This window comes from Parambassis ranga, chromosome 6 (genome assembly GCF_900634625.1).
Source record: "Parambassis ranga chromosome 6, fParRan2.1, whole genome shotgun sequence".
Lineage (NCBI taxonomy): Eukaryota > Metazoa > Chordata > Actinopteri > Ambassidae > Parambassis > Parambassis ranga.
The window spans coordinates 10,938,431-10,961,041 of NC_041027.1; the positions used below are offsets into that span (position 1 = coordinate 10,938,431).

The 22,611-nt window shown below is 41.9% G+C and overlaps 1 protein-coding gene across 1 annotated transcript; it reads right to left on the reverse strand.

The window, feature by feature from the left end:
- Nucleotides 1–10,941: 10,941 nt before the first annotated feature.
- Nucleotides 10,942–20,707, reverse strand: frmpd2 (FERM and PDZ domain containing 2). Its single transcript, XM_028408774.1, has 28 exons — nucleotides 20,587–20,707; nucleotides 20,326–20,489; nucleotides 20,155–20,220; nucleotides 19,890–20,069; nucleotides 19,720–19,795; nucleotides 18,954–19,156; nucleotides 18,788–18,857; nucleotides 18,454–18,630; nucleotides 18,217–18,352; nucleotides 17,990–18,128; nucleotides 17,413–17,565; nucleotides 17,146–17,331; nucleotides 16,900–17,059; nucleotides 16,631–16,829; nucleotides 16,434–16,534; nucleotides 16,276–16,356; nucleotides 16,043–16,150; nucleotides 15,762–15,878; nucleotides 15,398–15,573; nucleotides 15,155–15,253; nucleotides 14,458–14,545; nucleotides 14,249–14,334; nucleotides 13,209–13,404; nucleotides 12,260–12,474; nucleotides 12,112–12,178; nucleotides 11,838–12,033; nucleotides 11,470–11,544; nucleotides 10,942–11,022 (listed from the first exon to the last, which is right to left on the reverse strand). The coding sequence occupies exons 1-26, from the start codon at nucleotides 20,705–20,707 to the stop codon at nucleotides 11,996–11,998; spliced, it is 3,402 nt and encodes a 1,133-aa protein (XP_028264575.1). The 3' UTR covers nucleotides 10,942–11,022; nucleotides 11,470–11,544; nucleotides 11,838–11,995.
- Between the last annotated feature and the right edge of the window lie 1,904 nt (nucleotides 20,708–22,611).

A 22,611-nucleotide genomic window follows, 5' to 3' on the forward strand; every position in this document is an offset into this window, starting at 1 on the left:
CTTCAGACCTTGCTTATTACAATTCTGCCTACTTTTGCTTCTTTTAATTACTCCCACATTCTAAAGACATGCTGAGGTTAATTGGTCACTCTAAATTGCCCCGTATGTGTGCCTGTGAGTGTGAATGGTTGTCTGTATGTGTGTTGCCCTGTGATGGACTGGTGACCTGTCCAGGGTGTACCACGCCTCTCACCCATAGTTAACTGGGATAGGCTCCAGCCCCCCATGACCCTGCACTGCAGAACAAAGCAGGTTAATAGAAGATGGATTCTATTCTAGTCTTAGTTTGCTTCGTTTTTTATCACTCTTACCTGTCGCGTGTGTGGTGCTGGGAGCTTGTTTTTGTTACCTGGAACCAGACTTCATCTTGTGTTTTTGCAGATTTGCATTGCTTTGCTGCACTAATTGCAATTGTTGCTCATTCTTATCTATAGTATAAGAGCTGCCGTCTCCTAAGATTTTGCTTCTAAAAAAAAAAATCACAAAACTAACAAATTACACCAGGAAAAAAAAATTGATGCAATAGCACATTAAACACCCTAACAATAAATAACACTGCTGCTTTTTAAACTACAGAAAATAAACCACAACATCATAAAAAAGCCTCATAAAAGCTAATATTACTTTTTTTAGTATTTTAGTATTGTGTTAAATCGCTGAATTTGGCATACCTGTTGTTTTGTGAAATATATTTGCACACTATAATAAAATCAACAGGAATGCTCCTGTTTCCCAAATGTCCGCATGAAAAAGACTTAATTTCTGCAGAAGTGAAATGAAGTCATGTTTTTGATTTGTGTAGGACTTTACCTTTAACAAGCAGCATCTGTCTTTAACAAAATGTGGAGGACCGTTCAGTGCTCGGATTTTTTGCTAAACAAATAATAAATAAGAGAGATTTGCACTGGATTAAATTCATACACAACTTCTGTAAATACTAAATATGAGCGGGGCTTTTTGGCAGAGACGGACTCATAGGAGACTGTCTGTTTTGTTCCAGTGCTTATGAAAATGCAGGATAAATAAATGTATGAAGGTTTTTTTCCTTAAACACATTTAAAAGCCTGGGGGGTGCTGGAGTCACATCGCCTGGACCGGCTTCTGTTGATTAGCTCTGTACTGTAGTATTTTTTTATATTACATAGCCCCACTCAGGTCTGTAATTGATTGTTGATTAGTTTGATTTGAGGCAGACTTATGATGACAGTTTGTAGAAATAAATAAATGTGAACTAAAATTTCAACAGCTACCTCTACTCCAGCCAAGGATTTAGAGAAAATATGCATTTAAATCAGCTCCACGGTGAACATATAAACAGTATTTAGCATGATTAGATACACCAACTCAGAGCTGGATGTGGATAGGATTTATCCCATCTTTCTTCCAAACCTTGAACTCTACAGCTGATGTTTTCCCACACCCCGATAAAACCCGATTCTGGCCCAGAGGCGACTGCTACTCGAACATCCTCATTGGAACTGATGATCTGGGTTATTCAGTTCTCATTTTGGAAGCTGGCTGAACGCTCACACTAACCACCACGCTGTTTCCAAAATGGGGAAATAAATAAAGGATATTGGTGTCTTCCCATTCCATTTACAGGAATGCTCTTTCTCCACATCCTGCTGGACCCGACTAACCTCTATGATTGTGAATATTGTGTATGTGAATGAATCAAGAGCCACAGCCAGATCACAGCGACCATAAATACAGAGAGGAAGTTACAAAACACGTGGAAGCAGGAATCTCACCCTGTGAGCCGTCACCTCAAGGTGGTTACACCCATATTTTCCCCCTATGGAAACTCCTCCCAAAGAACATCTGTTAGCCAATCATATCTTAGCAACAGTATCTAGGCGCTGGAACCTGGCAAGCTTTCGATCAACATGCTGATCTATGATCATAGCTTCTCGGGAGTGTATAAACAGGATGCGTGGTGTCAATTTCATCAGATATTGTCTGATCGTTGACAAATAATGTTGTGGATATACTGTCTGCTCCCTCTGCCTGGCTCTTTCGGATACTTTCCGATAATTCCCTTTGGGATATCTGTCGCTAGCATTGTTGAGATATTGTCCTACGGTGAGTATGTGAAAGCTTGCCAGGCGTAGCAACAGTAGCCAAGGAAGGCGGGATTCCTAAAAGTCCTAAAATAGTTAAAATGAGTGAGTTCTTAAAAAATATCTTCTTGTATTCTTGTAATTTAGTTGTGATGAGACAAAAAAAAGTTGTTGTTGTTTATTTCTGCTTTAAAGTTTGCCACTTTAACAAAGGAGTCTATGGGGACTGACTCATTTTTACAGCCAGCCTATAGAGGCTGTGAGGTGAACTGCAGTTTTTAACACTTTATTTTCAGCTGCTCAGTGGGGTTGCTGCTCAGTGTATCATCACTTTGCTTTGCTGAGTTGTGTTTTTGTATCAGTGGTGCATGACGGTACGCTCTGTTTCTTACCGATCACCTGATGCCAGCAGGAAGGAAGGAACGGAAGCTTTGCAGGAAACGATCCCTCATAAATGTATAACTTTATGGACTTTGGCACACCTAAGAGGAGTCATGTAAGCCTGCTAATGTTATCAAGTCATTACAAAGTGGCCCCAAAACTATAGATAAAAGCTGCTTTTATACCTGATGAAGTCTGATTGGTACGGCAGTTACGCTATGTACGGTCTTTCACAGCAGTTTAGGGACAAAAAACATCTAAGAGAATGTTTTCCTCTGCATGCACAGTCTATACGATCTAGTCCATATCTAAAGACAACACAGGCCAGCCTTCCCACTGCATGGAGCGCCTGTGCCTGGGCCTTTGAATGGCAGTCAAAGGAGATCATGTTTTGCATCCTGTTTAGCGGTTTGGGAGAGGAAAGACGCTGGCAGAAATCAAAGACGCGTCTTTGTAGAAACAAAGATCATCTGTCTCTTGTCTTTTCTCCTCTGACAGGAAAAAGACCATCTGAGGGTTGTGATTAATGAAAAGATGGCGAGGGTACAGTAAGTCAAAAAAAAACATGTTCACATGCAGGCCAACAGAGCCTGGGCACCCGGAGGACAAATAATAACCATCACAGTGAGAAAGGCCCCCACCAGCCAGCTCAGCTGTGTGTACTGAGACACACACACACACATCTGCTGGAGGAGCTTCAACTGTCATCAAAAGTTGTGGATGGAATCTTCGTTAGTGAGAATAATGGTGTTATTATTACAGTGAGGTAATGGCAGATGGAGCGGCCAATGTCAGACACACACACACACACACACTCTAAACTACTTTACACCTGTTCTCACAGACACACACGTTCCCTAACCCTAAATCCAAAAGTCATACAAGTAAGTAAGACATACACACATACAACTTGTACACAGATTTACAGACACACGCAGCCATAATGACAGTAAAACTTTTTAACTGCTGTGCGGATTGGCTTCAACTGAGCGTGCTCAGACTGTTCCTAAGTGCTGCGGTACCCTGCGGGAAGCAGAGCTGAGTGTAAATGTGACAGAAGCCGAGTTCCTGTCTCTACTGCTGTCATTACACTTAACTTGTGTTGTTATTGGATGAATTTAAAGCTTTAAACTGCTGCCGTTACAGATTTTCTCATTAGTTGAGCAAAACTTCAGTCAACAGGGGCTCCAGGTCCAAACCTTTCTTTGTATCCTTTCACTTGCTGATAAGTAATGCAACCGTTTATTGATGAGAAGCACTTCTTGATTACATTTTGCAATGTACCCCATCACTTTGACACTACATTACATTTTATCTAGCTTTATAATGAGTAATTATTAATTTCCCTTCGCTTGCTGTTTTAACTTTTTTGTTTACTTTGAGCTAGCATTGACATCAAACCATTTATCAATCACTTTTATCTACACTACTTTTTGATTTTTCCATTCAAAATCAATGGCTGTTGCCATTTGTGCAAAATGTTAGTGTTTACCCATCGCTTTTAACTAGTGCTAGTGAGTATTTTATGAGTTATTTTTAGCTGTCAGCTAGCAGTTTAGTCCTTTGTTCTCAGCTTTGTTTACTTCTCGACTAGCATTCCAATTGATCTAAGCTATGTCTGTATTTAATCAAATTTTACCTGCTCTTATCACGACAGTGTAATTTGAATAGTTGTTCAGTCTGTAGACTCCACAGTCTTCTAATAATGGCTCATACAGGCGAACATGTGTAATTACCCATGCACGCCCATACATTCACATGCACAAGAGCACACACACTAATAATGTGCATCTTTCAGCAATCTGATGGTCTGTCTGCTCTGGTAATAGCCAAGCAAACACACAGTTAGACTGATAGACTCTGTGCATGGAGGAGTGCATAAATTGAAAAAATATGTGTATGTAAGCCGCCATTTTTTTGTCTGGCAACAATTGAGATATGCATGTAGAGTTCTCACATTGCACACAGCAGTTATCACGAAAGCTAAAGTTATCAGTGACGAGTCCTGGAAGCAGTGTGTCTCATGACTTCCACATCCACTGAAACCCACTCAGCGATCAGCGTTACACTGATACCAGCTGAAGCTCTGCACTGCCATCTTCTGGATTTGTACACACTGTGATAAGACGTTTTGGAGGGAGATAACAGGTCACATTCACACCCTACAACTACAATACAACTTTACAGCAGCTTTCATTCCTGTTCTCCACCAGGTTGGAGTTCAAGATTCATAAATGATTCACAACATGCTCAAAAGACTCTTTGTAGCCTTAAATTTGCCAAAAGGAAAACATCAGGAACGTCTGTGGAGACAAAATAACAGGTGGAGACTATTTGACCCTGCAGGTCAGTATGCATTATGCACACGCAGTCCATTTCCTTCTATACGTGCATTCGTGCATCCATTGCTTGATTCAAGCTCCTGTCCACCTTGTAACAATCTGTGCATGCTGTGTATCAAGTCATCCGTTCCAGGCAGTGATTGAAACAAGATGGACATCGCGCTGGGCGGATGATTTGTACAATACATGGCAACAAATTATTTACAGGGATCCTTGCCACCCAAAAAAAACATTTACAGGCTGAGTTTTTACTGGGTCGAATGAGACTTTTATGAGATGTGATGGACAGATACAGGCCTGAGATTTATGGCTCTGGCGTGGCCTTGCTCATCCACTGGGAAACATTATGGAAGGGAGAGATAGATGAAGAGGAAGAGTAAATGGTGAAGGGGAGGAAGAGGGGAAAGAATGTGCAAAGAGGATATAAACTGGAGGAAACAGAGGAGAGAGAGAGAAAAAAAATGAGTGCTGTGGGGATTGTTGAATTCCTTTCATTCAGTGACATTATCAAATAAAAGAACAGCCAGGGCAGCGAGGAGTCGTTCCAGAACATTCCTCCCAAATGGAGGTGAAAAATGCCAACTAATTTGCTCTTGAAAACTTGACAAGCTAACTGTTAAAAAAGCATTATGTTCCATAGAAATTTATAATTGGCCCATTCTCATTTAAATAACACCGAGTGTTGACATTTGTTTATTTTAACAGGAAGTGAAAAGATAATTGGATTTATGCATTTATGTTAAAAAAAGACCTTCTCCGTGTCATTTATTGTAAAGTAAGCCCTCTGTCCTGCAGTTTACCTCTGCTAACATGCTAATATTTTTAAATGTATGATTATTTTCATGCCTATGTCTGTGAAAAAAACTGACTACTTGCATCATGTTTTCTGCTTCATTATTTGTGTCACAAACTGGATCACTGCTGGCTAAATAGATAGAGAAATGCATGACAGCATATAATGCTAATGCTAATTAGTTTGATTGCCGTTGCTAGGCAATCCCTCTTTCTTCTTCTTCATTTGGCGCAGTGTATCTTCAGCATACATTGACCGATTTCAGCCATTCAGTTATCAAAATGTTCATCTCACAGAGGACATTCCGGGTCAACTTCAAGTTTTTTTTCAAAAAATTATAATTTTTCAAATATTAAGCAATTTCGATGTCATTTTTAACATGGGAGTCTATGAGAGAGCCCTTCAACGAGGGTCATCTGCCAAATGTATCTCCACCTACAAATTTCAAGCTACAGACTCAATTTTAGTCTTGAAACGCTCATTAGATGCTGCTCTATCAAACTTGTATTCAGAATTTTCTAATTCTGAATCATTTCCGCACGCCAGGCTCTCAAATTTGGAGTGGTTTTTGAGGTCTCCTCTGCTGTTACCATGGTGACAGGCTGACACACAGAGGCATACAAAGCTCTGAATTGCTCTGATTCTCCAGCAATTCAGAGCAATCCTTCACATCAGCATTCAAAGCAATGCTTCAGCTGCAGCGATCAAACTTGCATTCAGGAAATGCCCTTTTCTAGTGCATTGTGGGATACATTGAGTTAAACTCTCCCTGCATACTTTATGAGTGTGTTCACATTGATGTCAATCAGTGGTCAAAACACCTACTGCTGATTGTACTTGCTGAAAACAAAAGCCATATATCAGGCTGCCTTAGTGGTTTGAAACTTGCTGCGGTTAAATGTCATTTGTTATAAATCAAGGGGAGACACCTTAAATTTATGATGTGGTCACCACAAGGCCGAGTTCCTTCATGCTGAATTCGATCTTTGGCTACTGCTCATTGACATGTCTGCTCTGCCAAAGAGAAATTTTTCTTTAGGTTATACTCCAAGCTGCAAGTGTTAACTGGGCCTTGGGGAGTGGTCCAAGAGAAGGTACGGGGCGTTCGGAGTGGGGGGAGGAAAGGCAGCTGATTGAGGGCTGGACAGAGAGCGTAGGGCTTATAAAAGTTGTCTGGGGCTGATGCGGTCTCGCTGTGTTTCACAGAGGCTGATATTAACTGCTGCAGCAAGGTGGAGGGTCCAAGGCTCAGCCTATTTATCCTGGACAGGAAGGTGGCCGGGGGCTTTAAGAGAGAAAGAGATGTTTCTGGAGGTTCCAGGCGCTGACTGCAGATGGGTGGGCTTTACAGTGCATGTGGGGATGCTCATGCCACCCAGCTGACAGAATGATTGTTGACTTCACATTGTACTCCATCAGGGACTGTCATGTTTCATCATTGACAAATGGATTCTGCATCGCACATAAAGTTATTTTTCTCATCTATCTCAGCTGGATGCAGATCGGCAGCTCAGCTCTTTCCAAACTTTACAGTCACAGTCTGAATTTAAGGAACACAGTGCATACATTCTCCTACTGTAAAACAACAGGCCTCACCTTGATTTATTTCCCTGACTCATTTTCTCATGCACATCTGGGTGGCAACTTACACCAGGATTCAAACCATAAAGTTGCAATGGAGCGTGTCTCATTCTACAGTGCAGCACATTTGGTCAATTAGCACTAACGGTTCAATCCCCAAGCTCTGTGGAGATTCCTGATTTCTTGTGAAGAGTCATCTCACACTTGACTGAATTTTTTTTATCAAGAGCAGCATTAGTGATTGGAGGCAGAGCGTGCTGTGATGTAACTATGATATTAGTGGTTGAAAATTGCAGATTGCTAGATGCTAGTTAGCTCAGCACGCTAGTGTTAATGTTATTGTAAGGTTTAATCTAAATTGTTTGGCTGTAGACTGAATCACTGAGTGAACAGGTCGCATTTATTTGTGTGAAGATTAAGCACTATATTAGCTACTTTAACTTATATTCATGGTGCTGGACTGTTTCTGCAGCTACTTATGTTTGCCTCATTAAGCCACTTCTGGAAAAATGAGTTAATTTGTCACACAATACCTCATCCTTCTGCTCATATCATCACTGCAAAAGGATTCAGGCAAATTAAAGTCCCATCACTCCTCTTACAAGTACCATTCCTCCCTCATTGTAAGTTCATAACCAGAATTTTTGGCCTTGACGCACGCAGAACATGACCTAACCTCAGCTGCGAGGGAGACTGAGCCTCTTTCCCATTTGGCCTGTTTGATCCTTTGCACAGATGGTTTTCTTCTGGGAAAAGGTGCTGAGTGAGAGCTGAAAAGCATTTTTTTGCAGCATCAAAAGCACCCGAGAACACTGACTGACCGTTCACAACGTCCTTCTCGACTAGCAGCAAAATGAGCAAACGAAACCACGGAATGTAGAGATGAGAGTGTTGGAGTCCCCGACATAAGAATAGCAATAATGGAAGAAAAGTTGTAATCTGTAACATAGTAATGCCTCTTGTTTGGGATTCTTCATTGTAAAGCTAGCTACGTTAGCAAGACGTACAATATTCATAGTAATGCAGTCAGACGTTGTCCCAGTACAAAGGCATCTGTGGAGATTCTGCTCATTAGCTGCATTAACCAGCAGTGGAGCACTCTGGCGTTAGTGTGTACCTCCCAGATGTAAATGGGTGTAACCAAGTGTGAAGTTGGTGTTAGTGAGAAAGAGCACATTACAGTCACCTTCCCGGGGATAGGTGGATCTTGTCAGTGTGTCTACAAGTTCCACAGGGTGTATTTATTTCAATGGGAATGGGAGAACTGTAAATCACATATAATGAAGTAATCCCTGAACTCTCTGGCATCAATCAGAAGCCTTATCAGATATATATATTGTAGTGACCTGAGTTATAAACTAACCATTTAATCGTGTTTGAACAGTATTTCTAGCTGTGACACATGAATTATCGGATTCCTGTCGTCAAAATGAGTAAATCTTTCATGATCCTTTTCCGCTTCATGGGCTGTGACAACCACAGCTCCGGCTCCAGCTCAGGGGTCCTCTCCTTGGGTTGTTTTGCTTTGCTAAAAGTGGTGGAGATGTATGATGAGGATTTCCGTTGAAAGAGCTGTTAAATTTCTCCCTTGTGTGTCAGGCTGCGTCCCCCTTGGGCGACCTCCCACACTGAACAATGTTGACACATTATGAGCGAGCTGAGTAACTCCTATTTCTTTTGATTCTCTAATTTTCCCTCTGTGTGTGTCTGCACATATGAATACACACTGACTTACTCTTTCACCCCCTATTCATCTATTTGACATATTGAACTTTTATTCTCTTTTGACTGCTTCCTCCTTTTCATTGACGTCCTGGGTTTCTTTCTCTCCTCCACGCCATTTTGACGCCTCCAGAAACATGGAATTCTTTCCTCCATTAAAATGTGCAATTACCTTTGTTTTCATTTTTAAATATTGACCCATTTTGGTCAGGATATAATTATAATTAGGATATCCTTTTCCATCTGCCAGTAGTAAGTGAGAGCTGGAGGCCTTTTCCAAGTCCAGGGTCCCCTGGATGCTTGGCACTGCAACCATGGTGATGGATTTGAGTCCATTCTCAAAAACAACACAGCTTACCTTTAAACGCAACGTGGTCCACTTTACACATTAGCACAATCAGTTTAATTGGGGAAGCAGCTAAGTGAGAGGTGACATCAAAGACAAACAGGCCGAGGCATGCAATCTGCTGGCATCCATCGCCGCGGTGGGTGAAGCCGTACGTCATGGTGGCTGCAGTGGAAAATGTGAATCGTGCACAATGCCTTGCAATGCAAAGAAAGGCCCTGCCACACTGCATCACTCTGCTCATTTATCTGCTGGTTTTCATGTTGCTTTAGGGGTCATGGAGCTTCAGCATGTGAGGTGCAGACATGCAGAGATGTTTACCCACATAAACAAGCTTAAGGCTGACAACAAGAGACCAGATCACCACCATCTTAGATGTAGCCTAGCTTATAGCTAGGAAAATAGTGTTAATCTCAAGTAAGAAAGGCTACCCTCAGGTTGTCGATATGGCTACCACGCACATACCAACTTAGCAGTTTTATTTCTGGCAAGTGCCTCCTGCATATTCTGTAGTGCTCTGCACTAGCTAGCAGTTGGTTTTCGTGCATAGCAAATGGTCTGACACAGGACACAGTCTCCTGGATATGCTGCAGACACTCACTTAAATCTTTGTTAATACAGCTTTAATGATGGCTAAGATGCTAAATGCTAAAGATAGGCAGATATCTATTTCATGAAAATTCGAAAGAATTTCCCTGAACACTGTGATTAAAACCGCTTTTGAAGTCTTAACAGAGCTCCGTAGTTCAACAGTAAACGCCTGCTTCCAGAAACCACAATTCTATTAAGCTTTTCACAGTAAAACTAAAAAAAGTCACTCAGCAAATGGATGGTGGTTTCCTTTTGTTTTAAAAAAAATCACACATGGCAAAGTTAACAGTGGCTTTATTCCAGCATTTTCATCTATAGTGAATGAGAAAATACTGTTAGCACATAATGAAATGTTCCCTGGTTTATGCAATTATAACGCAATGAAAGCACAAGCAATGATGTTTGTGTTGCTTTTATGCTAAATCCAGGGTCAAAAGGGTCATCCAGAACCTTTGGAGTCCATCACAATGAGGAAGGTCTACTCTGCTGTTGATGATTTCATATTTCTTAATTTTACTGTACACCAGAACAGCTAAACTAAAATCAACTGAAAGACATCTTGGCCCCATCTTTCAGCCATCAGTCATCACCACACGCAGTGACCTGAGTAGAGGCTGCAGAGGTCAAGACCACGCTGTCCACCTCTGTTACTCTCCTCATGAATAAACAGAGGCCGGTGTATGGGTGTGCGTGTCCGTCAGGGCGATTACTTGCACACAAAAACACACTCACACACACGCACACACATACTCATGCCGACTCCACTGGCATAATTAGAAACATTTGGGATCATTTGCAAAGGGAACACAAGCTCTGATGGGATCCAGATGCACTACTGGGTTTCACTGAAAATACAGGAACCCTTATTTACGAGGGGCCATTGCTGGCTGCTCACCCAGGGAGGTGTGGATGTGTGTGTCTGTGTGTGTGTGTGTGCGCACTGCCCAGCTTGTCCACATTCTAAATGACTGTTTGGGAACAGATCATCCATATTCAGGTCAGACTCAGTTTAATGGGCTTTGTTGTGTTGGTTAAATGAATACACATGGCAGAAGATGATGAAGTTTTGTTAAGTTTTTAATAAAATAATGCAACATATTCATATTAATAACTGTGTTTTTTTTGGTCTCAACAAAAATTATACCACAGGTTCTTTTACAGTTTGTGTCAATCATCTTCCTCTTTTAGTGTCTTCAAAATGACTTCCTGTGGAGAAGAATGACAAAGAAATCACATGACTAGCTTCCCAAATAAATTCTGTTAATTGTAAAGTGAGACCTAAACACAGATGAGAGCAAAAAAAAGAGGCTTTTATTATGTAGCACAATGCTACCACCTTGTGGATAAGACACGCATGGCAGCGTGGATAAAGGAGATGTACAGTATGTGGTTGGGTAAGATGTTTGGGTGGTGCGGGTCAGGAAAAGGGCATATCAGTGTGTAAATATTATGAGATTCTATGGCAACAACAAAAATAACCTGATGAGTTTAAGTGCTTTTCAAAGATATATTTTTGTAGGGCACATTAATACAACACTGCTGGATGAGTTGAGTTTGGAAGGAGGACTTTTTCTTTTCCCCATGTTCCATGACTGCTGGTGTGTAACTGTATTAGGGGGGATTTGATTACAGATTACATTGTTATCCACTCACCTGTCATTCAGTTATTTTATCCACAAAGTGTTATTCAGGCTCCAACCTCGCCAAGCTCCTGCTCCATCTCTGTGTCTTTGTATGAAAACATTGATATGTATTAGTGATACATTGTTACCATATTGTGTAAGATATTAGTTTGTTGCATTGCTTCTCATGACTCGTTATGTAATATTATTGTTTGAGGTGATCACTTCATCCCTCTGGACGACCAAACATCATTACACAGACTTGCACGGTGACACTGATAAAAGGTGACGATGCAATCGGATATGACAACACTGCCCCCTGGCTGTTTTAGGGGTCAGGTGGGGGACACAATGTGTTCTGTCAATTTGTATTATGTGATGCCGTGGAACATTACTGACCTTTCTGCGTTGTTGGCGGCCATTGATAGGATCAGATTAATGTTCCTTGATCAGAACAGCTTATCAGCTTTGTCACCTTCACCACTTTCTTCTTAATCAGAAAGCTGCCTCTGAGGGTCCACTATCGTCAATGCTGCTGCGTTACAGTGTGACATCACTCATGTGCCGGTGAACTGATCAATAGATGGAAGAATCCCTGTGCGACACAAACAAACAATGAGTGAAGGCTGTGCAAACTATAAATGGCAGGATTGTCAGAGATATGTGTGCATACCTGGTGGAAGCCGGCAGAGACTCAGTTGTACTTCAGCTGGGGAGTTCTTGAACAGCTTTAGCACCTTCTACAATTGGAAAAGAGAGCAAGGTTTTATATAGATAATCACAGTGCATTTCAGGCTCAGCATTTTGGCATCTGCACGTACTGGATAGGACAGCTCTTTCAGGGACTGGCCGTTTATGGACAACAGGATGTCACCCTCTTGGATTCTGCCGCTCTGCTCAGCCGGCTGGCCAGGGAAAAGCTCCTTTATCCGAACCAGGCTGCCAAAATTGCGGGTGGGTGGGTCCAGCTCACACATTATGAAACTAAAGCCCAGGCCATTGTCAGTCTTGGTCAGAGTCACTTCCTGTGTGTTGTCTTGAAGTAGGAGGGGAACATTGAAGGGTTGATGATAAAACATCATAGCGTTTGATAACAATTAATACTTGGACATCTTTTCGTCTATTTACAGCCCCTAAAGCCCGGCCCTGTCTAAAGAAAGATTTTAAGAAGTCAGGAAATTTTTAGACAAAAACAACTACTTGGTAGTTTAGCAAAATATTGTTACTTGGGCAAATTGCTCTCCTAGAATCTGTCTTATTTTTAAGCCAGTTGTCTTTGAGACAACTGGCTGTGTTTTTGTGTTTTTGAGATCTAATATTAAGGCAAAATCAAAGTAAAAGTCTTAAACCCTGAGACCCAAAATAAATAAATAATTACTTGCTTTCTCTCCTCAGCCAACTGTAGATGTAATAAAAGTGGGATAAAATTGTATTCTGTTAAAACGTGATGTTCAGAAGTGTACGTGGATGTGTGTATGATGTGTAGTGACACACACAAGGACAGGCCATAAGATAAAGGAATAAAGAAGAGGAAGGTCAGGGTCAGTAAGGAAGATCAGGATGAAGCGTGATGAGAAAGTGTGTGAAGGTTCAACTTCAGGCAGTCAGACTATCCTGGACACACACACTTGAGTACACAACAGCTTAAAGGTTCTCTCACCAAGGTTCTTCCTTGCTAGTCATTCATGTTCTCATACTTTTTCCAAATTGTGTTTTTTTATTAAATGTACTTTTTGTGTATTGGCCTACACCTAAACTGTGGTGTCTTACCATCTGTGACAAAGCTGTAGTCTCTGGACTGGTTGGGTATCTTCTTTGGAGAGGTGCTGACGGTTGGGCAGCTGTTGAGTTTTGGCTGATGGATAGGTGGACTGAGGCACTGATTGGAGACACTGTTGCTCTTGTCAGAACTGAGGCAAACCCTGGGTAGGTTGATAGACTCCCTCATTACAACCAAGGATACCACCTGTAGGAGAGAAGAGGATGAGAGGACGAATGAGTTAGAGGAAAGGAAGTATGCGGGTTCAAAGAGAAAGAAATTGCTCAGAAATTTGTCGCAAGGAAAGAGACTGACAGGGCTATAAGCTAACATCAGGGCCGAGCTAACAAAATTTGGACATGGTGATTATAGAGCTATTTGTAAATCAGTGGATTAAAAGATTATTGCAGTTCATCCTGTGGGGAACATGAATGCCTGTACTGCATTTTATACATTATATGAAAATCCAAGTGCTGAAATATTTTACTCATAATGAGCCTTGTAGCACTGGTTTAAATTGAGGTGACACCAAAATTATTGTTGGTTCATCCTCTGAGGACCATGAAAGTCTCATTCATTCAATATTGTTAGGAATTTTCATTCCAATCCTGCCTCATAGTATCACCAATCATTGTGGTTTAATACTCTAGGGATAATAAATGCCTGTACAAAATGCCAGAGAAACCCAAAACCATTTTTAGATGTTTTACTCAAAATCAGCCTCATGTTGGATTGAGGAAACAACCAAAGTGTTATGGGATTATCCTATGGGGACCATGAATGGTTGTGTAAAATTCAACTCAATTAGTGTAAAAGTGATTTTACTCAAATCTAGCTTCATGAGTGCAGCAGCGTACAAGGCAAGAATTCACCTAAATTATTAGGTAAAATTAGAGGGACACCCTCTGGAGACCATGACATTCTAATAGCTATAGAAACAGATGAAATCATTCTTGAGACATGTCACCCACAGCCAGCGTCATGTTTGTGCTCATGGAAAAGTCAGTAAATCACCAAAATTATTATGGTTAATCTTCATTTTGTCATTTACCTCCCCAGTTTTACTCAGACACTCCACAGCCTGCTGGTAGGTGATACTTTGGAAGTTAATTCCATCCACCTCCAACAGTCTATCACCTGTAGATGCACAAAAAGAGGACAAAAAAACAGGTCCATTTTCACTTTAGGAAACTTCTAACTTGGACATTTCTTGCTCACATAGGTCTTAGAAGTGTCACATTTGACTTTGAACTGTAATACCTGCATGTAAACGTCCATCTCTCTCAGCAGCCCCTCCTGACACAAGGCTCTTGATGTAGATTCCCCCACTGGGAGTGTTTACCCCACCCTAAAGAATTAATGACCATTTAGGTTCATCTTTCATCCACAGCATACCACAAGTGATGTAAATATTGCCCTTTGCATTTCTCTTGCTGGATCAGTAAATTATGTGAGTACAGTAACTCCTTCACTCTCTCTCTCTTTCTCTAATCCTGTCAGACCACAGATGTTAATGGGATTGTGTAGAACAGACTTTACTTTACTGATTAGCCTCCCTGACCCCTCATTCCCAATGTTTTAATCTGGTGTTGTAAATGCATAGGGAAGATCGAAAAACGACAAAAAAACCTCAACCCATCCATCTCAGTCCACCTCAAGGGACTGGAGCCTATCCAATTGACAGAAGGCGGGGTACACCCTAAACAGGTTACCAGTCTATCAAGGGGCCAACATAGAAAGACAGACAACCAGTCACACTCACATCTACAGCCAACTCAGAGACCCCATTTAATCGTACATGTAGGTCTTTGGTATGTGGGAGGAAGCTGGGGTACCCAGAGTATCCCCATCAAAAACAGTATTTCCAGGAATGTTTTGTGCAATCATAATCTAGACATCTTTAAAATGCATTCCTAAATGTAGTCCTATTCATTCACCGAATACTTCAAACACTCACAGAGATGCTGATTCCAAGAGTTCCCGATATTTTCCGGAGTTCCACAGGGATTTCCTCCGGCCTCAAACAGTTCAAAGACGGAGACAGCGAGAAGCCATCCTGAAGCCATTGGAAACATTATCAATACAGACATACTCCTGTATATGACTAGCGCTGGGTATTAATTAGTATAGGGTAACCATATCTATTTAACAAAACCACCCCCATCACTATAACAAGAAACAGTTCAGTAACTGGTTTTACCTGTGCACCACGTACTTCACGGGGGACATGTAGCCTGTTCCTGGTCTTCGGTGTCATCATGACAGAGACGATCTCGTCGAGGCTGTCATCTACCGATCGTCCGTCTGCTGTAAGCGTGGACTGGGATTCATAATTCCTCAGCACAGACGAGCGAACACTGTTGGGACTGATGGAGACTGCAGATGAAAACAATAAAACTCAGTTTTAAGATGAGAGGTTGATGCTGCCTCCTGTTTTTCTGATCAACTTTTTTTTAAAATGACAAATACAGATTTATTGTCACATAGCATAAGACATTTTCCTATTTTTCAACATTACACATGCAGTCACAGCCACACTGTTATCACACACACATGCACAGCACCTTTTGGCTGAGAGATAATGAGCTGCACCTCCTCTGGGCTGCTCTGCATGACCTCTGCTGCCTCGTTGAAAGTGACACCCTCCAGGCTGATGTGGTTCAGAGAGATCAGACGACCACCTGAGGGCAAAGGTCACAGTAAAATGGCACTAGTGTCCAGGAACAATGTAGTTTAAAAGACCTTATGTGAACCCAGAGGCCCCACATCCAACCTCAGAAACCCTCTTTGTTCTCTTTTGTGGTGTTCTCCCTGCATTACTTTATGAAAAAATTAGATTTTCTACCTGGTCTGATGCGTCCGTCCTTATCAGCAGGTCCACCAGGCACGATGGAGGCAACAAAGATGCCCAAGTCATAACGGCCCACAGTATCCTCTCCAACTATCACTATCCCTGTATAGACACAAAGCACAGGTGAGTTTGCAGCTTTCCTATTATGATGTATTATCAATGAACCATTGTCTAAAAACCTCTATGATCTAAAACAGCTGTTTGTTGATGATGTATGAGGAACTTACCTAGTCCAAGCTTTGGGTCTTTCTTTAAGGAAACACATATGACCTCTCTCTCTAATGGCGTCCCCAGTTTAGGTGGGGTTTCTGTGAGATTTACAGAATATCACAGTAAATGTCTTTTTCCCTTTAAAGATAGAACAAAGAATCATCTGGCACTGTACCTCTGGCTGCTGGAGAACCAGAGGGTGCTTCAGATCCGCTCCTTTGAGAGCATGCTGGGGAACGCATACCCATGCTGCTACGTTGACTGCTGGAGCAGGTGCTACAAAACAAAAACAGACAAAAGTTGTGGGGAAATATTCAGTGACTTCAGGAACGATTTGAAACACATTCCGACTTGTGCCGGATACCTATATACCTGTGCTCATTGAAGCTCTGGCGCTGCTGTTTTACACGGGCTTCGAACCTGGCTGTGACATCATTGCACAGTTTGTTGAGGGACTCGTCCTGAGGTGTGGTCAGACCGCTGTCATCTTGTGGCGTCTCAGAACACGAGTAGGATTTGAGGTTGCTGCTCTGGGTGCGGCACACTGCTGAATATTGCACAAGGTTATCCTCTGGAAAAAGATGTGAGAAGTCACTAAACACATTTGACTTAAACACAGGAGTAACTCTGCAGTGACTTACCTGAGACCAGGCTGTGGCTCAGCTGACGGGAGTTCATCTCATTGTTAAACTTGTGCTGGGCTGAGCAGAGGTTACACAGGTATTTGGCTATCTTTGACCTCTCTGTGATGAAGGTGTACTTCTTCTTACTGCCTCGACACTCTACTATAAACTTGTGCCTCTGCAGAAAAATAAAGGAAATTCTTTTTAGGACATAAAAAAGTTCACAGAAGAGTAAGCTGTGTCACTGTCAGCCAATTCACTCACATTAGAGGAGATGGTTGCTGTCTCCCTCCAGTAGAAATTCTGAGCTGTGGATCTGCAGCCATCTTTAACCTCATAGACAATAACACCTTTGGCACACACCCCGAGGATAATCTCTCCGTCTAAAGGCTTTTTGTCACGCATCACACGGTGGAACAAGACCCCGTACTCAGGAAGCTGCTGACAAACCTACAGGGATACACAGAACAGATAGTCATGTGGGCGTATAGCAGCAGCATTCTAGCCTGGAATACTCAAATTTCAGATTACCTTAAGGAATTCAAGCTCTGATTCATCTGTAAGCATCTGTGCGTTGTTGGTGTGAAGTCGCAGCAGCTGCCCCTGAATGTAAGGCAAGGCACGTTTCTCCATCACGCTCTTGGAGACGTACTGATCAGGGCGGTAGTAGTTCCTACCATACACCTAAAAAATAACCGATCACAACACTCTTAATAGGCATAGTCACGAGGAGGTGTGTGAATCTTTTTCTATATTTCTGCATAAATATGACTTAAAACAGCAGCTCATTAGAAGTGAGGAAGTTACTGTATTCAAGCATAAGAACCCTCAGTGAAGCATGGTGGTGGTAGTATCATGGTTTGAGCATATTTTGCTTCATCTGGGTCATGGCAGCTTGCCATCATTGATACAACAATTTTGAACTATACCAGTGAAGGAAAATATCAGGACATCTGTCCTGGCATGCATGCAGCCAGAAGAGTAGTAAGTATTTCTTTTAAAAAAAGAAAGAAATGAAAAACATCCTGTTTCAGTTGCATTTGAGAATACAGTAAGATTCAGAACACCAGCTTCAACAATAAACTGAGCTATACTATATTTGTGCTACCTCAGGCATGCAATCTCCATACTCCGTCTGCAGGGCCAGAGCTCCAAGGTACAAGGCTGTCTCCTCATGGCAGGACAGCCTGTCCTCCAGAAGGTCTCTCCTGAGCTGAAGGTAATACTGGTGACGGGTCTGTTTGTGCCTGGTGGAGGAGATTGAAAACATTGGAAGGTTTATGTCACATACTTTGCAAATCAACGTCTGAGATTAACCCAGAATAAAACACTTACAAAAGAAGAGAAATGTCATTGACAAAGAACTTGACTCTGAAGAAAAGGACAAAGGTGGTTGAAGGCACTTTCTTCCAGCTATCTGGTGCAACTTTGGACATCTTAGTATCATTGTCCACAAAGAAAAATTCATTATCTGCCCACAGAATAGGAAAAGGAGCAAAGAAATAATTGAAGAAACACAATGAAATGAGTCTTTGTTGTTGTTGTTGTTGTTTCGACTACAATTCGCTTTACCGTCAATGTAAGCAAGGCCAAAGTAGAAATGTTCCATGAGGTTGGCATGAGCCACAATCATGTCAAAGACGTCCCCTCCTCTGGATTTCACCTCACACTTGACCAGGATGCTCTGACCGTTTGGCATCACCACACTGAGCTCTCTCTGGGTGGTTGGTGATTTCCCTTTCTTTGACAGATGAGAGAGAGAAATCAGACTTGTTAGTTGTTGTTGTTGTTGTTTGACAGCTCAGTTTTTAGTGCCATGTTTCATTAATCAATCCTCCAAACTGAAATTTGGGAAACAGGGAAACGCAACTTTTGAGTACATTTTAAGCATGTTGTGTGCTCACCACAATAGATCCAGGCAGCTCCAAGACAACCAGAGGCTCATCTAGTACCCTAATGAATTCAGGCCCCATTTCCTGCAATGGAACGGAAAAGGGAAATGAAGAGATTCTGTCAACCTTCATATTAAGAGAGATATTAAATTACCGTGTATGACATCATGTCGTTCTCACCTTTAATTTCTTGTCATTCAGACTTATTGAAGACTCAAACTGTGCGAGCGCTCGTGAGTTGGCATTTCGATTGCCATCCATGTACGGACTACAGGGACCACGGTTTAGCTGCTGCCAAATGCCATAACTCTCTCTGCGTCGACCTCCCGAGGGAATCCTGGGGAAAATGAGTTTTCCATTCTCAGTCTGATTGTAGGCGAGATCTGTCACCCGTGAAATGACGGCTTATGATCATACAATATACATATATTATCATGGAAGTGGCTCTGTCACTGAGCCCTCTGGCAGTTTTCTACTCTACATATGTTTTTATACAATTTTAGCAACTACATTGATTTTTTTGTGCTGTACACAAACTATGATTTGGTTTTATTTTGTATCTAATACAGTGTATTATATTCCTCTATTGGACTACTGGACTTCCTACCCTGTGGGTTCAGCTGGATAAGATACTCCTGTGAATGTTCTGGAGACCTTCTTCTTCAGGGCCCACGTGGAGTTACTAAAAGAGCTTCCTGAAAGACAAACTAGAGTGTAACTTTCCATGTAGCAGTGTCATAGCTACAGTATGTAGAAACGTGTCTTTCTGTGTGCCAGTTCAACATGGTTAACATGGATGATTAGGGCTAGATATTGACTTTTTCAAGAACATTCTATTTTTGGGTTACTTGGGACAGAGCCTCATATTTAGAGTGGTATTGATCTTCTTATCTCTTAACAAGAAAGCCAGAAAACTTTACATCTGACAGAGGGATCAATTTCTTACTGTGTAATCTGTCCCTGACCATTTGACTGCGGTCTGTTAGCTGAGTTCCGTTTTCAGCCATGGACATGTGATCAACCTGCAGCGACATCAGAAAAACAAGTGACCATCAGAACAAGAACTAAATCAACAAACCAGCTGAAAGAAAAACGGATCCGTCAAACACAACTCACTGAGATTCTATAAACGTCCTCTACCAGCTGCCTGATGAGACGGTCAACAGGGGGCAGTATGGAGGCCTTGTGGTGAAGCTCACAGGTCTCCAGCACAGACAGAAGGTCAGCCCTCTTCACCGCCACATCCTCGCACATGCTCAGCAGCAAACCCTCCAGCTCAGAGCTCATCTGGACCGGCTGAGAGGAAACAAGTAACAGCAGGATGGGTAAGTGCTAAGAAGTTGGAAGAAGGAGTTTTGAGTCAGAAGCGAGGGGAAAGTACCTGGTTTTGAGGTAGATGATAGTCAACGCACCAATAAAGAGTCATCCCCAGGGAGTACACAACCATCTGAGGAGTACATGACGTACGTTTAGTAAAATGGGGCTCAGTTTCTTTGAAAACTTTTGAATCATAATATCTGGAACAACATGAGTGTTTCCAGAGTTTTCCAACCCTTTCTGCTGCGGTCCTGGTGGAGGGAGCGTGACCCTGCTGGACTTCAGGAGCTGTGAAGGAAGCCACATCTTCGTACCGTGCACAGCTCTTGAAGGCCAGACTTCCATTGGCTGACAGAAGCACTGAGCCTGGGCTCAACACACTGCACATGTTACCTGGACCTAAACAGAGACACAAATTTGATTAAAAAAGGTTTTTCATTGCTTTCAGATTAAACCCTGGACATAAAAATAGGAGCTGACTCTTTCTAGCGATTACCTTTTTTGGAGATTTCCAGTAAGGCGTCAGTGGTAGCGAGCAGCAGACACCAAACCTCATCCTCCTCTAGTGGTGAACCCCGGGCCTCCAACACTTCTGCCAGGGTCACAAAGGTACCCATGCTGCTGGGATACACATGCAGGGGAGGCACAAGCAGTGCTACATTATGTCATCATAGAAAATAAGTCTCTTATTTCTGACCCGTACAGTGACCGGCCAAATTTATAACTCAAGAATAGTGCAGTAATCTTCATATAAAATAATAAACATTAGAAGAAAGCGAAGTTTTGATGCTATTTATGGCATGTAGAAAATGAGGAGATGAGAGGTCAGTGTTTCAACAAGCTTACCCTTAAGTGGGATTTAAGGAAGCTGCACAGAAAGGAATCCAACACTTGTGTATAATGCCTCTCACTCTTTTTCTGTCAGAACGATGTTAACATTTTGCTCATCAGAACACACTCTATACAGGATGTGTGACATAGTGAACACTGACAGGCTTCTAGTTGTAAAAAATATGTGATTAGAATGTATGGATAGTGTGCTGTGAAAATGCTACTGTGTGAACTATAAGCAAATATCATCAGAGTGACAGCATCTACAATACGACAACTAACAACAACTGAGTGGATCCTGAAGGAATTCCTTAATGACTCTAAACATGGAAAAGGGGCTATTCCAAAGCAAACTGACCTAACCCCAATAACCTGGGGTCGGATCTGTCAGATTACCATCCAGATGTGACTTCCTCCTCCTAATAATAACTTCATGGCATCCATTTGTGACCTCGCTGACACATGACATGGGATTAAAACACTGACAGAAAGCAGACATGATTGTAAAGTAAGCCCCGGCTGTATATATAATCATGTTATGTGCACTCTGATTTAATTTTACCCAACATGGAAGATGTCTGCATGGAAACAATTAACGTGGGCCTGTCTTTCATTTTGACTTCTGACACTAGGAAAGCATCAGACATCTCTGCATTCATTTAAGCTGTGGCGGTGTGACAGTAAATTACCAGGACCAAGAAACAAATAAGTGAGCATAGAAGCACACAGTAATTACACCAAAGTGGTTCATTTGGAGACGATGATGCCAATTTTATCCCAGCAGACATTTGTAGTGTCACTGATTGCTCAAGTGCTTGTATCAAACAAATTCCTGTGTCTGTCTTTCCTTTCACACTGCTTCTAATTAACTAGAGAAACAAAGCACAACGCCACGTACCGGTAGTTTTTTGCTGCCTAGCATGAATCCTTACAAATTGGGTTATTACAGTGACTGACATAGAGAATTAAGGACAAAAACCACGCTGACATTTGTGGCTTCGTCCCAGCCAACACACACTTTCCTGCCAACAGGTGGTCTCATGACAGAAAACATTAGAAGTTCTTGCCTACCTTATTTCATCTGAAGGTATCTGAAGAGATTCTTTCTTAAGTTCCTTTCAGACATCCGCCACACCGAACCTAATCCTTCTTCCTCTTATGCATCCCCTGCTGCCATTGCACCCACCTCCTCTCCCTCTTCCAGACAGTGTCTGTCATGGCAGCCCATCACATTCACTGTGTCATCATTTCATGACACATCAATCGTCTCCGCAGGAAAGAAGAAACCAGATCAGCTCCATAACATAATTTACTCAGTGTGCTCACATCTAATGACGTGGTGTTTCTGCGTTTTCCGTCATTTTCTACTATTTTTAGCCCGGGGAACATAAGAACATAATTGGATTTGCAGGGCGAGCTAACGGCAGATGGGGCAGCAAAGGACCAATCCATCCTAGGCGACACTGTGTTAATCTGATGTTTCAACTACAAGTGACACATTAATTGTCCCACTTTCTACAACACAGATAAGCACATAATTAATGGGCTAATACATACAGCTTGACTCCCTAAATAGGTCAAAGAGCATGTTGTACTTTTCTCACTGTCATTTGATTAACTTTTTTTTTTTTTTTTTAATAAAATGAGTTGTTAAAAACTGAAAAGGTTAATTCTCAAATAAATAATTAAT

Bases quoted from the DNA above. Each gene is read 5' to 3' on its own strand.
- frmpd2 (XM_028408774.1), bottom strand. From the start codon at position 20,707: ATGGGTACCTTTGTGACCCTGGCAGAAGTGTTGGAGGCCCGGGGTTCA. The intron at 20,070-20,154 runs GTACTTTCCCCT...GTTTCCTCTCAG, and splicing joins ATCATCTACCTCAAAACCAG to CCGGTCCAGATGAGCTCTGA. The intron at 18,631-18,787 runs TGGTGAGCACAC...CTCTCTCTCATC, and splicing joins GGAGCTGCCTGGATCTATTG to TGTCAAAGAAAGGGAAATCA.